This window comes from Fusarium keratoplasticum, chromosome 15 (assembly GCF_025433545.1).
Source record: "Fusarium keratoplasticum isolate Fu6.1 chromosome 15, whole genome shotgun sequence".
NCBI lineage: Eukaryota > Fungi > Ascomycota > Sordariomycetes > Hypocreales > Nectriaceae > Fusarium > Fusarium keratoplasticum.
In genome coordinates, this window is record NC_070543.1 from 402,011 (window position 1) to 415,434 (window position 13,424).

Genomic DNA, 13,424 nt, shown 5'->3' on the forward strand with positions numbered 1-13,424 from the left:
CCCGTGACCTCGGTCGTTTGCTCCCAATATTGCCGATATACCGAGCTCAACCATGGCATCTGCACCCAGGCCACCACGCTCCAAGCAGCAGAAAAATGAGGAAACGTTAACAGTATATGCCCTCCTCCTCTTCGGCCTCTTCATTTTCGTTGTTTCGGCCCATCGGTGGCATTCCTCAAGCAAAGGGGCGCCACAAAAACAGCGGTCAGCGGTCAAAAAGGCTCAAGAGGCTACACGACGAGCCTCGGTCCTCGCTTTTCAGTAAGAACAATGTCCGGACTGCTACAGAAAGAAAAAGTGTACTGACAGACGACAGCAAACCCCAACTGAGCTCAGCATGGGAATGGTTCGGCCGGCCGTCTCTCGGCCTTGTCACGTTGGTCGGCGTCTTCCTAGCGGCCAACACTTTTCTCTGTTCGACTTCGTTTGCTAGTCACGCAGTCAACCACTTTGCCTCTAGATATGGATGGTGATTGCTCTCAACATCACGCGTGGCTGTCTCGTTTACTGACCTTCTGCTCAGGATGGCATCTGCAAACATGGCCTTGTGCGTCTTTTTTGGAATGAAGAACACGCCGCTGGCACTTGTTTCATCGCTCTCACACGCTAGCCTTAATGTTCTTCATCGAGTTGTAGGTTACGTAGCAGTCCTGCTCATTGTTTTACACGCCATACTTTACACCATCTTCCTCAGCCGCCAGGGCCGATTGGCCAAGCTTCTCGAGTCATCCGACCTGTCAGGAATCGGCGCCGGCATCACCATGATTGTTCTTCTACTGACAGGTCTTTATCGATATCGTCACTATGAGATGTTTTACATCGGTCACATCGCTGGCTTTGTGATGACCATCATCCTGGCTGTACTGCACAGACCGCTCTGGGCCAAAAAGCTCCCTATTGTGATGCTTTTTACTGCTGGCTTATGGGCCATAGATCGCACCCTACGAACATCACGTCTATCATGGAATGTCGTCAACAACCATGCTCTTTGTTATCCTCTCCCAGGTGGTGGAATTCGGCTGCTTCTTAAAAAGCCATCCGTTGAAGGCGCCACACCAGGATCACATTGCTATCTATGGATTCCACGCGTACGATTCTTCCAATTGCATCCTTTCACAATTGTCAGCAACGGGCCTTTAGGTTTGGAGCTCGTGATAAAGTCGCAGCAAGGCTTTACTGAAGCTCTTGGTGAGTTTGCAATGAAGCAACCAGGTCGAGCCATCTGGGCTTCATTGGATGGGCCATACGGCGCGTTGCCAGATACGACAGGTTACGATAAATTGGTTTTCATTTCCGGAGGGAGCGGCGCGGCGTTTACATTTGGCCTCATGAACCGTATTCTGCACCGCACAGGAGGGTTAATATCGCAGCCCATTGACTTTGTGTGGGCTGTGAAGCACACAGGTATGTCTCATCAATTGCCTGCACGCACATTCTTGGTAACCATTTATTTAGAACATTTGGCCTGGTTTGGTGACAGCCTTCGGGACCTCGCAAGTGCCGATTCAACGGTCAATATGTTCTTGCACATCACGAAAGAGGAGCCAGGCCCCATGGGTAGTGACGGTCTGGTGGTATTCCCAGAATTTGCAAATTTTGGCGTCAAGTCAGAGAACAGTGAGGCACAGCCACTTCTGACCAGAACTGCAAGCAAGGATAGCCAACCTGGCCTCAAGGCGAGTGTCGTATACGAGAGGATGAATCCCCAGACTGTGGTTCAAAACGCGATGTTCAATATGGGAAGTCATGAGCAAATTCTTATTTGCGTATGCGGGCCAAAGTCATTGATGGACAGAGTCAAGGAGACAGTCAACGATTGCTGGGCTGATTCAAATCCCAGAATTGACATCCACTGTGAGGACTTTGGGGGGTCATAGGCGGGCATAGATCATGCCGTTTCTCCAAGGCGGCCGGGTATTGCAGAACGTGAAAGATAAAGCAGATAAATCTTTCCCATGTCGCCAGGTATCTTTTGAAGATTGGTATGACCCGGAATCCATGTGGCCAGAAGGCATCTTTCGAAAATATATTCAGCCAACACTGAAACGTATATGGCGTTCGATCGAGTGTAGCTCTTGCCCTACCGAACATAAGGTCCAGGCCTTAGAGAATAATGCGCAGCTAAGCTTCCGGTTCAGCAGAGCTCCATAAGGGGGACCACTGGCACTGGCCGAGTAAATAACTTCCACTTCGCAGGGGACCTGATTGCTGAGCGCACCTAAGCGGAAACGCGGCCTTGACTCTAAGCCTATCAAACAAAGCATAGCCATACCATCACTCATAGTTGACACATAATGCCGCGATATTGAAGCTTGGTAGGTGAGCGCTCTCTTATGCTATATCATTTTAGACTCGCATCGTTCAATGGTACCTCACGTGCGCGGAATCCTCGGGCTCGCCGCCAGTTCTCCATTTCCTAAAATAACGCTTCGTGTTGGAGGGGCTAAGCAGGGGTTTGCTTGAAGTGACGGTTTCAAACCTTCGTATCCCGCGTCCTGATGATTTTAAAGCTCCTTTTTTCTTCACCTTGCCAAGGGAAACTAGTACAATTAGGGTACCAACTGCCGAACCTACCGTCCGTTGGCGACATTGAAATATCAAGATGGTCCATATAAGACGGCATGGAAACCCAACATCGAATTTCGAGAACATTGAGCATTCCGAGCTTCAGAGACGCCCATCATGTTATCCAAGGCTTCTCTGCTGTTGCTGCTATTGCCCGCTGCAGCCTCAACTCGAGTTTGTCAATTGTCAGCAAACAATCAGACTCAGCCTACCAACCAGACACGCCCATTCGATCCGAGCGCGCCTACGAACGGGACCGGATCTACCAACGGAACCATCCCTGAAGATGACACTCCTTGGGTTCCGACATGCAAACTACCCAGACATGACTTCGCATGGTTGAGCGTTGGACATGGTTTTATGAGCGACTGTGTTCATAGCAAGGGTACAATCCAGGGTCGTATGATCTTTGTCGACTTTTCTGACGCAGAGGCCCTCGAGGGAGAATCTCCTGAAGACGCGTACGATCTGTTGGTTCCCGACGCAAACAAGTGGTTCCAGGAAATCAGCCACGGTCAGCTTGACCTCAACATCACCGCCGATACTTCCAAGTTTTACCGCATGCCGAACTCCGCAGAGTCATACGGTTGGGACTCGGGTTTAAGTAACCAGCAACATTACGCCTACGTTGAGGACGCTTTGGACGCATACATGAACAACGGCGAGAATCCACCGCCCCCTGTGACAGATATCCTCTACGTTGTACCTACACGCAATGCGGCATGGATGACTCGCTCATTGGCCTCGTCCTTCGGCGCCTTCACAAGAAACAATACATTCGTATCCAAAAGGGCCATTACCTTCGGCGTTGATCCATATAACTCCTGGGGCTACAAGGCACTCAACCACGAAACTGGCCACTCCATGTGTCTACCCGACTTATACCCCCTGGATATCAACTTTCCTACTGGCGAATACGTGGGCGGCTACAGTGTCATGGGCAACGTCGGAGGAATTGCCCCCGATTTCTTCGCCTGGGATAAGTGGAGGCTGGGATGGTTGGCCGACGAGGATGTTGACTGTATTCTCGAATATGGTACTACCAGGCATACTCTCACACCGCTGGAGACTCAGGGGGGTACCAAAGCTGTGGTGGTAGCAGCTAACAAGACTTCTGCTCTTGTTGCTGAAGCTCGCATCACTAAGGGTGCAGATGAAAAGATCTGTGCCCCTGGTGTCCTCTTATACACGATCGACACTACTCGCTCAACAGGAGAGGGACCGATTCGCGTTCTTGATGCCACGCCTGGATCAGACAGTTGCGGTAGCGAAGTCAGTGGGTGGGAACCGATGAATGATGCAACTCTGTCTGTGAGTGGCACAAAATCCTATGAAGTGTCCGGATGGGGTATTAAAGTTACCCTAATTGATGACAAGGATGATGAGTTTAAGATTGAAGTAGAGTACTTATAGAATAACAAATGAACGTTATATTTTCAAGATTAGATATTAGGAGGGACTTTTGCCTGCCAATAGGCCTGTGATGTTAATAGTCCCGTAGGTGCGCCTCTCACAATGCTAAAAAACGGCGGCAAATAACTGCACTTCCGAGTAGCACTTAGTGATAACGTTACCATCTTTGCCACGTGTTAATTAGGCTAAGCGAACCTCTTGTTAACGTGATGGATATTCCATGCGGCTCTGAGAGCCTGAACAGGGTCGTGGTTTATTATTTAAGATAATAGTAGCTAGTATTTTAGTAATTAAGTATTAATCTATAACTTAAGCCTAATTTTAAGAAGCCTTTAGAAGTACTTTTTAATAATTAAGATTTAATTTATAATATTAATAATATTAATTAATTTAAACCTTAGCTTATTTCTTTCTTAATTAAATATAATAACTTATTTATAAGCTTTTTATATTAATATCTTAAAAACTAAGAGTTTTATAATTAAATTACTTATATTTTTATAAATATACTTATATAAGACATTTAATAAATAAATATTTTAAATAAATAAATATTTTAATATATTATATATTTAAAAATATTAAATTTTAATTTTTTTAAAAATATTATAAAATAATTATTAATATAAAAAAATATTTTTATAAATTTAATTTTTTATAAAATTTAAAAAATAATTTTTTAAAATTTTTAAAAAAATTTTATTATAAAAAATTAATAATTTATATAAAATAAATAACGTACTTGATAAGTGAGCTGTACAGACAAGTGAACGAGACAGCATACTGTGCACCTAGAAATAGCCTACCCTAGACCCTCTAACTCTTTCTATAAAATAGCTATAAGCTTAAAAAGAGTATTTTTATAATTCTAATCCTTTATAGAGTTTAAAAATGATTTTTTTATATTTTTTAAAAAATGCCTTTATAGAGAAAAGGCCAAGTATACAGTGCGAATAGCTTATTCTTTAAACTACCTTATAAGAAGCCTTATAAGATTTTTTTAAAAAATATATATAAATAATATATAATATAATAAATATAATTATAGGTTTATAGATATTTTAAGCTATTTTTAGAATTTTAAGGGCTTTTTTTATTTCTCTTTTTAATATATAAATACCTTTGTCTCGCTCACTTGACTGTACAGCTCACTTATCAAGTACGTTATAATTTTTTTTAAATTATTTTATAAAATTTTTTAATTTATTAAATAAATAGTTTTTAAATTAATTATAATATAAATAAAAATATTAATAAAAACTTTTTTATTAAAATTATAAAATTTTAATTATAAAAATTAATTATTAAAAAAAATCTTTTTATTAATAAAATTTTAAATTTTTTAAAAATTTATAAAATAATAATTAATAATTAATATAAATTATTATATTTATAATAAATATTAAAAATCTTTATAATATTAATAAAAATTATATTTTTTTTATAATTAATTAAAATTTAATTATATTAAAAAATAAAAAATATTAATATTAAAATTTTATTAATAAAATTAATATTAAAATTAATTTATTTTAATATAATATATTATTATATTTATTAAATTTTTTTATTAATTTTAAAAAACTTTTAATATAAAGACTTAAATTATAAGATATTTAATATTTAAAGATATTTAAAAAGACCTTAATATAGCTATATAAAAAGATATAAGATATTATTAATTTATTTCCCTAGAATTACCTCTGCCTTGTATAATCTAGTACAAGAATAGCTAGGTAGACTCTCGCACGCCCTATGCCCCTCGGGAGGCTATGGTCCTGGGCGTTAAAAACACTCACTTACTCACTTACTCTTGCCTCTTAACATTTTGGCATACGGAATGCCAAATCTGGAACAAGCCGAGACTCTTCGACCCAGCTACAAAAGCAGCTAGTATCCACAATTCCCGAACGGCGTTTATAATTGGGGTTTCTGAGCAAATTATCAATCGTCGGAGCTCTCGGGCACGAACTCTGGACTTCCTCTAAAGTCCGGACTACCTCGGCCACCGTCTTGAATCAGAGCATGACACCGAGGACCTACATGTAACCGGATTAGCCACTGCAGGGACAACTTTGGCATTCGCGCTCGCAGTCACTCTCATCAAATGCCAATAACGTCTTATGGCCAGAGTAACATTATTTCCTAGAATCAGTTTCATACAGTGAAGCATATTCTCGCCTATTATCGAAATAGCCTAATGCTAGAGATAGCTGGTCTAAATACCTCGGACAGCATTGTTCGGATCCACCAACTGCTGAAAGAGTCCTGTTCATAAGAAACTCCAATGTTGAATGATTCAGCATACGTGACGGCCATTTCCAGTCCGCAGCCTCGGTCCCTCGGTTCTCTACATGGCCGCCGATTGGTTCGGCTTCAATGAAAGATCATCGGGATGTATAGATACCTAATAGACAGCCAACGCCTCTAATTTTCCCAGCAAGACTTTCAGCGATTTCACACTCTCTGTTCAAAACCCATTGTCACTCTATCTTTATTTAGCATGGCTAAGGAAGCTTTTCAGCACTACAGAATCACAACGCCGCGCGATTATGTCGCTCACGTGGAAATCAACCGACCCGAAAAGTCCAATGCCTTCATTGAGCCGTAAGTGGCCTTCTTCTGTTGGTGCAATTAATGGACAGCTAAGGCTCATGAATTGTTTCTCGACGACAGCATGTGGCTTGAACTGAAGCAGGTATTTGATCACCTCGCTGACGACCCATGTGTACGCACCATCGTCTTCTCAGGGGCTGGGGATAAGTCTTTTTGCAGTGGTCTCGATATCCAAAACGCAGCCCAAGAGGGCTCTGTTTTCAACCCTCGACAGGAGGACATCGGAGATCCTGCTAGACGTGCATTCAAAGTGAGGAGGTGGGCGTTGCAATTCCAGGACTGTCTCACAAGTATCGAGCGATGCGAAAAGCGTAAGTTAGACACAAGTGCCCGCATTACTTATTTCCCATGCAACTGCTTACTTTCGTTACCAAAGCGGTTATTTGTGTTATGCACGGAGTCTGCTTTGGTCTGGCCGTCGACATTGCGACTTGCACGGACCTGAGGATTTGCACTTCAGACTCAAAATTCAGCGTTAAAGAAGTTGACATTGGGCTGGCAAGCGATGTTGCAACGCTGGCCCGCCTGCCAAAGATTGTTGGTTCATATGCGTGGGTGAAGGAAGTATGCTACACTGCTAGAGCGTTTGGAGCTGAGGAAGCACTGCACGTTGGGTTCGTTAACGAGATCCTCCCCGGAAAGGCAGAGGCAATCCAGAAAGCCATCGAACTGGCCGGAAATATTGCCAGCAAAAGCCCTCTCGCTATCCAAGGAACCAAGAATTTTCTGGACTGGTGTCGGGATCATGATGTTCCATCAGGTGCGTATTCTTTCACTGAAAACGCACCATTATCGCGCATCTCGTATTAACAGAATTCATTTAGGACTCACGTACATGGCTGTTTGGAACGGTAGTGCTGCAAATACTAAAGATGTGCCATTGTCGTTGGAGGCAATCCGGGCAGGGGGTAACAAGACCCCACCATACGAGAAGTTGTGAGACTGCTTTGTGTCGTCTTTCTTAGTCCGTCTCCATACAAATGCCGAGTTTCTGTTCTGCTTGAATAATTTTATTATCAAGATAGAGCATCATGTGATAAAGAGAGAAAATACCAGTCTGGAAATCCTACTGCAATAGCCTATGCCTGATCGCTGCCGAGGGATGGGAGACTTCAACACCAAACAAAGCACTGCCTTGTAAAGCCTAGCATGCTCGCCTGGGAGGCCCTTGGCAGGTGACTACCGGCGCTGGGGCGTCTGCGTATGACCAGTTTTATGACTTTTGGGCTTGAACGCTGCTTGCGTTCAGCTCAGACCTTGCCTTCGGTGGCATTGCAGTTTAGCCGCGCTTTGTGACCTCACCTCTTTATTAACCAAAGCTGATAGAAGAGGCAGGTCACGGAGTGGGCGGATTGCTAACCAAGGCGATCTGGATTATCTTAGAGATCACCTTGTAGGCAACGCTCCTACAGCTCTAGAGCAGATCCCTCTTCATCAGCAAGACTATATCGAGATGCCCGATATTCGATCAACGCCTCTCAATGAGTTCAACCGATCACAGGCGCTCCTATCCCTTTCATTCTCAACTCTTTACCCCAAGGGTCAAGCTGACTTTGTGGCTCCGAGGCAGCGCTCCATCCAGTATCACGAATATATCGATCATGCGATGAAGTGGCATGATGATCGCCTTGGCTGTCACCCTAGGTTCTGACATGTTGCCTTCAACAGTCTCATGAGGCAGCAGGTGAGTTCGCGCAGCTCCTTTTTTGTTAAGCGATCAGGGACTCGTCAGAATGTTGATCTCGAGGAGCTACGAGCCGCCTCCAATGACGATACGCCAGAATCTCGAGCTCTTCTCAACTCAATTATACAATACGCAGGCAGCCTACGCAGCACTCGTGCTTTCTGGGGTGGTCGCCGGCAGCAGTTGGAATCTTACGTTCATGGCCTAGGCTGCCCTGGGATGTTCATGACTTTCTCGGCTGCTGATCTTCATTGGGATTGCTTACAACGCAATATGCCGCGATATGATGACTGGCTTGCTGCTGATCATCGAGGCAAGCTTGCGATTGCTGCTGTCAATCTGCGCAATAACCCTCACATCGCAGCTTATCACTTTCATCAGCGCTATAGCAGTTTCCTTGACAAGGTCTTGCGGCCCAAGCTCAACATCACTGAGTATTGGTACCGATACGAGTGGCAGGCCCGTGGAAGCACACATGCTCACGGCCTTTTCTGGGTCCAAGATAGCCCGTCCACTGATCTGAATACTGCAGAAGCTCAAGCTGATTTCACCCGCTTCTGGGGCAGCCATATCTCCGCCTTTAACCCAGATCCTCATCCCGGCATCTAGCAAACTGATGCCGATCCTTTGGTATCAGTCAAATTGGAATTCGACTTCCATCGACTGTCAGAGGTCATCAATCGGGCTCAACGCCATCATTGCAGAGATGGCTACCGTCTCCGTCGCAAGCGGCTGGAAGGTGGTGGTCTCTCTGAGGATAAGACTTGTCGTTTCTATTTCCCTCATGCTACTCATGAAGATGCTATCGTCACTCGCTAGTTCAACCTTCAATATCTCATCTTCGATGGAGCCCGAAACGATACAACGATGAACAATTTTAACCGCACCTTGACTCTCGGATGATTGGAAAAGCACGATATTTCCCCTTGCACATCTGCTCACGCTGTCATCAACTATATCGCCAAGTATTGCAGCAAGGCAGAGCGGCAGACTCAAAGCTATCGGGATATTGCCAAGGATATCCTCCCAAAGGTCTCCAGCAATCGCCCTTTTGTGGGTATGGTTTCCAAGTTCATGAACAAGCTGGCATCTGAGAGAGACTGGTCGGCGATGGAAGTCAGTCATATCCTTCTCAGTCTTCCTCTCCAAGAAGCCGGACCACACGATCTATTGATTGTCAACCGCGCCATCGTCAGGGAGTCATCGCCATGGCAATGAGCAAGCTGTTCAACCAGCGCGTTCGGTCTATGAGAAGTATCTTGGCCGCCATGAAGAATGGGCAGATCTTACCTATTTTAAGTTCTAGACAGAGATCAATTTCACTTCTAATCCATGGCGTCAATACCCCCTTGCGAACCCTCGAATTCTTAACTATTTCCCTCGGTATAAAGCCATTCGAGATCATGATCAATATGAGGACTTTTGTCAGGTCAAACTAATGCTTCATCATCCTCACCGAGACCAGAACCATCTGAAAGACGTCGAAGGCACGACCTTCGCCACATTCGCCGAAGCATACGATTTATGTCTAGAACACGAGAATCTTCGCTCTAACGACTACTATGGCGAGCTGCCGCCTCCAGTTGAGGATGAATTCGAGGAAGACCCGCACAATGAAGATGAAATCACTGGTGAAGAGTGTAATGAGCTTGCCCAGCAACTACCTCAGCACGGCCCTCAGACCGAGGATATCGAGAATCTAGGTGTTCGTGATCTTGACCTTCAGCATGACTGGTCTTCCCATGTCGGCCGTTACCCTGATCTCTATGAGGTTGGCAAGGGAATACTGGTCGATCGCCAAGGAACATCATACCTCAGCAGTTGATTATGTTTCTGACAGTATATTTGATCGCCTAAATGACGAGCAGCGCCTAGCCTTTGAACTCTTTTCTCAACATCTTCAAGATACCCTCAATCCAGATGCTGAAGAACCAGAACAGTTACTCCTGCAAGTTCATGGTCAGGGTGGCACGGGGAAAAGCTTCATGATAAATGCTATCACGATTTGCCTGCAGCAGCTCGCCGGAGAAGAAGTTGTCGCCAAGACTGCTCCAACTAGAGTTGCTGCCAATGCTATCAATGGCGCTACTCTTCACTGACTTCTTCATCCATCCGGTCTCCAACACCCTCAGGGAGTTGCCTGTTCTGACCCCATCGGTTCTGACCAATCTTCAAATGAAGCTACAAGTTATTCGCTATCTTATTATTGACGAAATGTCGATTATTGGGCTATGCATGATGAGCTATATTGATGAGCGGCTTCGTCAGATCTTTCCACATGATCAGAATAAGTTCTTCGGTGGCCGCAGCGTTCTTCTAATAGGGGATTTCCATCAACTTCCGCCAGTCATGCAGAAAGCATTATACTCTATATCAGATGCCAGATCTCAGCTTGAAGTCAGAGGCTATACTGCCTATGTTCAGTTCAATAAGGCCGTTATCATTCGACAAGTTGTCCGCCAACAAGGCAACAAACAGGCGGCATTTCGGATGGCTCTTCAAGGCTTTCGTGACAACAAGCCTACGATTGAGCAATGGCGGCTATTACGCACTCGTCTTCAGTCTGTACTGCCTTTTGGGGAGGTTCGCAAGTTCGATAGTGCCATTCGCATCTATCCCACCAATGCTCAAGTTAGGCAGTACAATCTCGAGCACATGGAGCGTCTTCGAGTTCCCTGCATCAGGATAGCTGCAGCAGTTATCGGCGTTAGAGCCTCAGAAGCTGATTCGATGATGGCAGGCAACCTTCACAACAGACTACCTATATGCATTGGGGCCCGGGTTCTTCTCACTGAGAATCTCTGGACAGCTGTTGGCCTCGTTAACGGTGGATTGGGCTAGGTCTATGACTTTGCTTAGCGAGCACATAGACCCATCACAACATCTAAGCTATGCCACCGCGACATCGATCTCAAGCACAACCTGCCCATGATTCTGATACGGCATCCATGTCCTCCTCGTCGGAACAAGAGACTTCACAATCGTCACAAGTCGTCCTCACAGCTGCTTTCACAGCCAACAACATTTGTCAGCATCCAAAGCCACCAAAATGAAGGGAAAAGCAGCACCACGGACTAGGAAGTTGAATGCCCAGCCCTTTCCCTCAGTCTGTTGTACGTTGCCCGTAGTGACAATAATATCGGATCTGATAGACTAGCAGAGTTGAAGTTTGCGTTCCAGCCGATGGTGCCGGCGTTCGAAAATCGGCTCGGTTACGTCAATTAGGGCATGATGAAGTTGGCCTACCACTACTGGAACCTTTGGGTCAAATGAATTTCCAAGTTGGAATAGGGACGGAGATAGCGAAGGAAGTCACAAGAGTGTGTTAGATCTGGAATAACCTTACTTATCCTGGCACAGAAAAGTATCGGGAAAACCAAACCCTAACCCTCAAAGCAAAAAATTTGCTAACTTCAAAGAGAATTGCTAACTTCAAAGACAACCTTTTTACCCCCGAATCGTTTAGTCGAATAGTGCGGTTCAGAAAACGGTTAATTAATAAACGGTGAACTCGGAGAGTTAGGGCATATCAAGCAAGCTACACGACACTAAACATCTAAAACGACCTCAACACGCAACGCGTTTGATATCGAAGGGGTTAGTTCCCGCTAGTTGGTTAGGTCCAACAATTCAGACCTCACGCCCCTGAAATATTCCTGTAGCCATGTAGGAAACGCCCGAAGTCCAGATACAATGCCCAAATAACTCGGCAAGATTATCTGCTGGCTCTTCCCCCTCAGAACCAGCCGTGTAATCGCTTCGGCAACAACGTTGGGCTCAAGCAGTATGTCTTTGAGGCTGCCTCTCTTTAGAGCTTCGTCGAACATTTTAGTTCGAATCCACGTTGGGTGCACAACACTACTAAGCTAATTAGCAAGTCAAGTTCAGTGACCGATAATAACGACCTGGGGCTATTGACCTTGTACGAACATGCTTGGCATTGTACTTGTACTTGAGTTCTTGGGCTAACCCCTCATGAAAGGCCAGCGCTGCGGCCTTGGAGGCGCAATAGTCGACGCCGCTAGCGACAGTGATGTAGCTTGCCATGCTGGCAATGGTGATAATATGGCCGTGATCCTGCCGGATCATCCATGGCAGAAACTCCCTTGCGAGCAGAAAGTGGGCAACGACGTTAACATCGAATGTTCGACGGATGTCTTCCTCGGACTCGCCAAGGATAGTCTTCAACGAAGCCACACCAGCGTTATTGATTAGTACGGTTGGCTCGCCAACAGCCTGGCGGATAGACTTGGCAATTTGACTAATATATTGGGACGATGTGACGTCGAGTCGATAGTAGAAGATATTGTCTGGGAAAGGAACTTGGGGAGGTTGAAGGTCGACAGCAACAACCTTGATGCCGTGACTAGCAAGCTTCCGGCAGACAAGTTCCCCTATGCCATTGCAACCGCCCGTAACCATAACAATGTCCTCGCTCCAGTCCCAATCATGGGTCCTGGAAAGGTTGTTCAGTGCCAGCTGGGTCAGGAGCCTGTTGGTGCCAATGACTAGTGTCAGGGCAGCACCGACGCGAAGGGCTTTTTGGAAGCGCGGCGAGGATGCGAGGTTCCTCACAAAGTCCAAGTTGAGTGATTTCGATGATGCATAGCTACTTAAAGCTGTAAAGTAATTCATGATGATGACGGTGATACGAGACAATAGAGTAAGGGAAACAAGAGTCGTATGTCTCCAAAATGGTGAACGGGCGTAGTAGGCTATATATTGCAGCGGCCATACAGTCGCAAGCCGATGGACCGAATTTCCCCGCACTTACATGTAAAATCATACCATAACGAGAGAGATACGCCTCGGCTCAATAATATGTGGGAAGCAAATCTACTACAATCCGGTAATCTCACCCACGTGGACTAAGAGTGAGTTTGGAGATGCGTCTTTGGCACTCTCATTTCCAAGTTCCCCGAACATGAATTCATCTTCATCACAGCATAAGGTTCGGCTAATTCTCTCTTGGAATCTAAATTAACAGCGAGATTTAACTGCATACTGTGTCTAACGCTACCTCAGATCCCGTCTCGTCGGCTGGTGAACTTTACAACATCTAGGCTAGGAATCCCTACATACCCCATCGCACGCACCCTGAGTGCGACTAGCGCTATGCCAAAGGCTAGGAGACTTCTCAACACGA

General features: G+C 45.1%; 6 protein-coding genes across 6 annotated transcripts; 5 read left to right on the plus strand and 1 right to left on the minus strand.

Annotated features, from left to right (window-relative positions):
* Nucleotides 1-52: 52 nt before the first annotated feature.
* On the plus strand, nucleotides 53-1,877 carry NCS57_01492100 (FAD-binding FR-type domain-containing protein; the record flags this gene model as incomplete). Its single annotated transcript, XM_053064504.1, has 4 exons — nucleotides 53-261; nucleotides 317-469; nucleotides 524-1,404; nucleotides 1,456-1,877. 4 exons carry the CDS (start codon nucleotides 53-55, stop codon nucleotides 1,875-1,877), a joined length of 1,665 nt encoding a protein of 554 aa, XP_052906132.1.
* An 805-nt stretch (nucleotides 1,878-2,682) lies between these two features.
* Nucleotides 2,683-3,978, plus strand: NCS57_01492200 (uncharacterized protein; the record flags this gene model as incomplete). The annotated part of the gene is made up of 1 exon (XM_053064505.1): nucleotides 2,683-3,978. One exon carries the CDS (start codon nucleotides 2,683-2,685, stop codon nucleotides 3,976-3,978), a length of 1,296 nt encoding a protein of 431 aa, XP_052906133.1.
* A 2,503-nt stretch (nucleotides 3,979-6,481) lies between these two features.
* On the plus strand, nucleotides 6,482-7,534 carry NCS57_01492300 (uncharacterized protein; the record flags this gene model as incomplete). Its single annotated transcript, XM_053064506.1, has 4 exons — nucleotides 6,482-6,585; nucleotides 6,655-6,905; nucleotides 6,971-7,354; nucleotides 7,419-7,534. 4 exons carry the CDS (start codon nucleotides 6,482-6,484, stop codon nucleotides 7,532-7,534), a joined length of 855 nt encoding a protein of 284 aa, XP_052906134.1.
* A 2,182-nt stretch (nucleotides 7,535-9,716) lies between these two features.
* NCS57_01492400 (ATP-dependent DNA helicase) lies at nucleotides 9,717-10,103 on the plus strand (the record flags this gene model as incomplete). The annotated part of the gene is made up of 1 exon (XM_053064507.1): nucleotides 9,717-10,103. The coding sequence occupies one exon, from the start codon at nucleotides 9,717-9,719 to the stop codon at nucleotides 10,101-10,103; it is 387 nt and encodes a 128-aa protein (XP_052906135.1).
* A 254-nt stretch (nucleotides 10,104-10,357) lies between these two features.
* On the plus strand, nucleotides 10,358-11,119 carry NCS57_01492500 (ATP-dependent DNA helicase; the record flags this gene model as incomplete). The annotated part of the gene is made up of 1 exon (XM_053064508.1): nucleotides 10,358-11,119. One exon carries the CDS (start codon nucleotides 10,358-10,360, stop codon nucleotides 11,117-11,119), a length of 762 nt encoding a protein of 253 aa, XP_052906136.1.
* Nucleotides 11,120-12,106: 987 nt separating this feature from the next.
* On the minus strand, nucleotides 12,107-12,913 carry NCS57_01492600 (uncharacterized protein; the record flags this gene model as incomplete). Its single annotated transcript, XM_053064509.1, has 2 exons — nucleotides 12,107-12,136; nucleotides 12,209-12,913. 2 exons carry the CDS (start codon nucleotides 12,911-12,913, stop codon nucleotides 12,107-12,109), a joined length of 735 nt encoding a protein of 244 aa, XP_052906137.1.
* Between the last annotated feature and the right edge of the window lie 511 nt (nucleotides 12,914-13,424).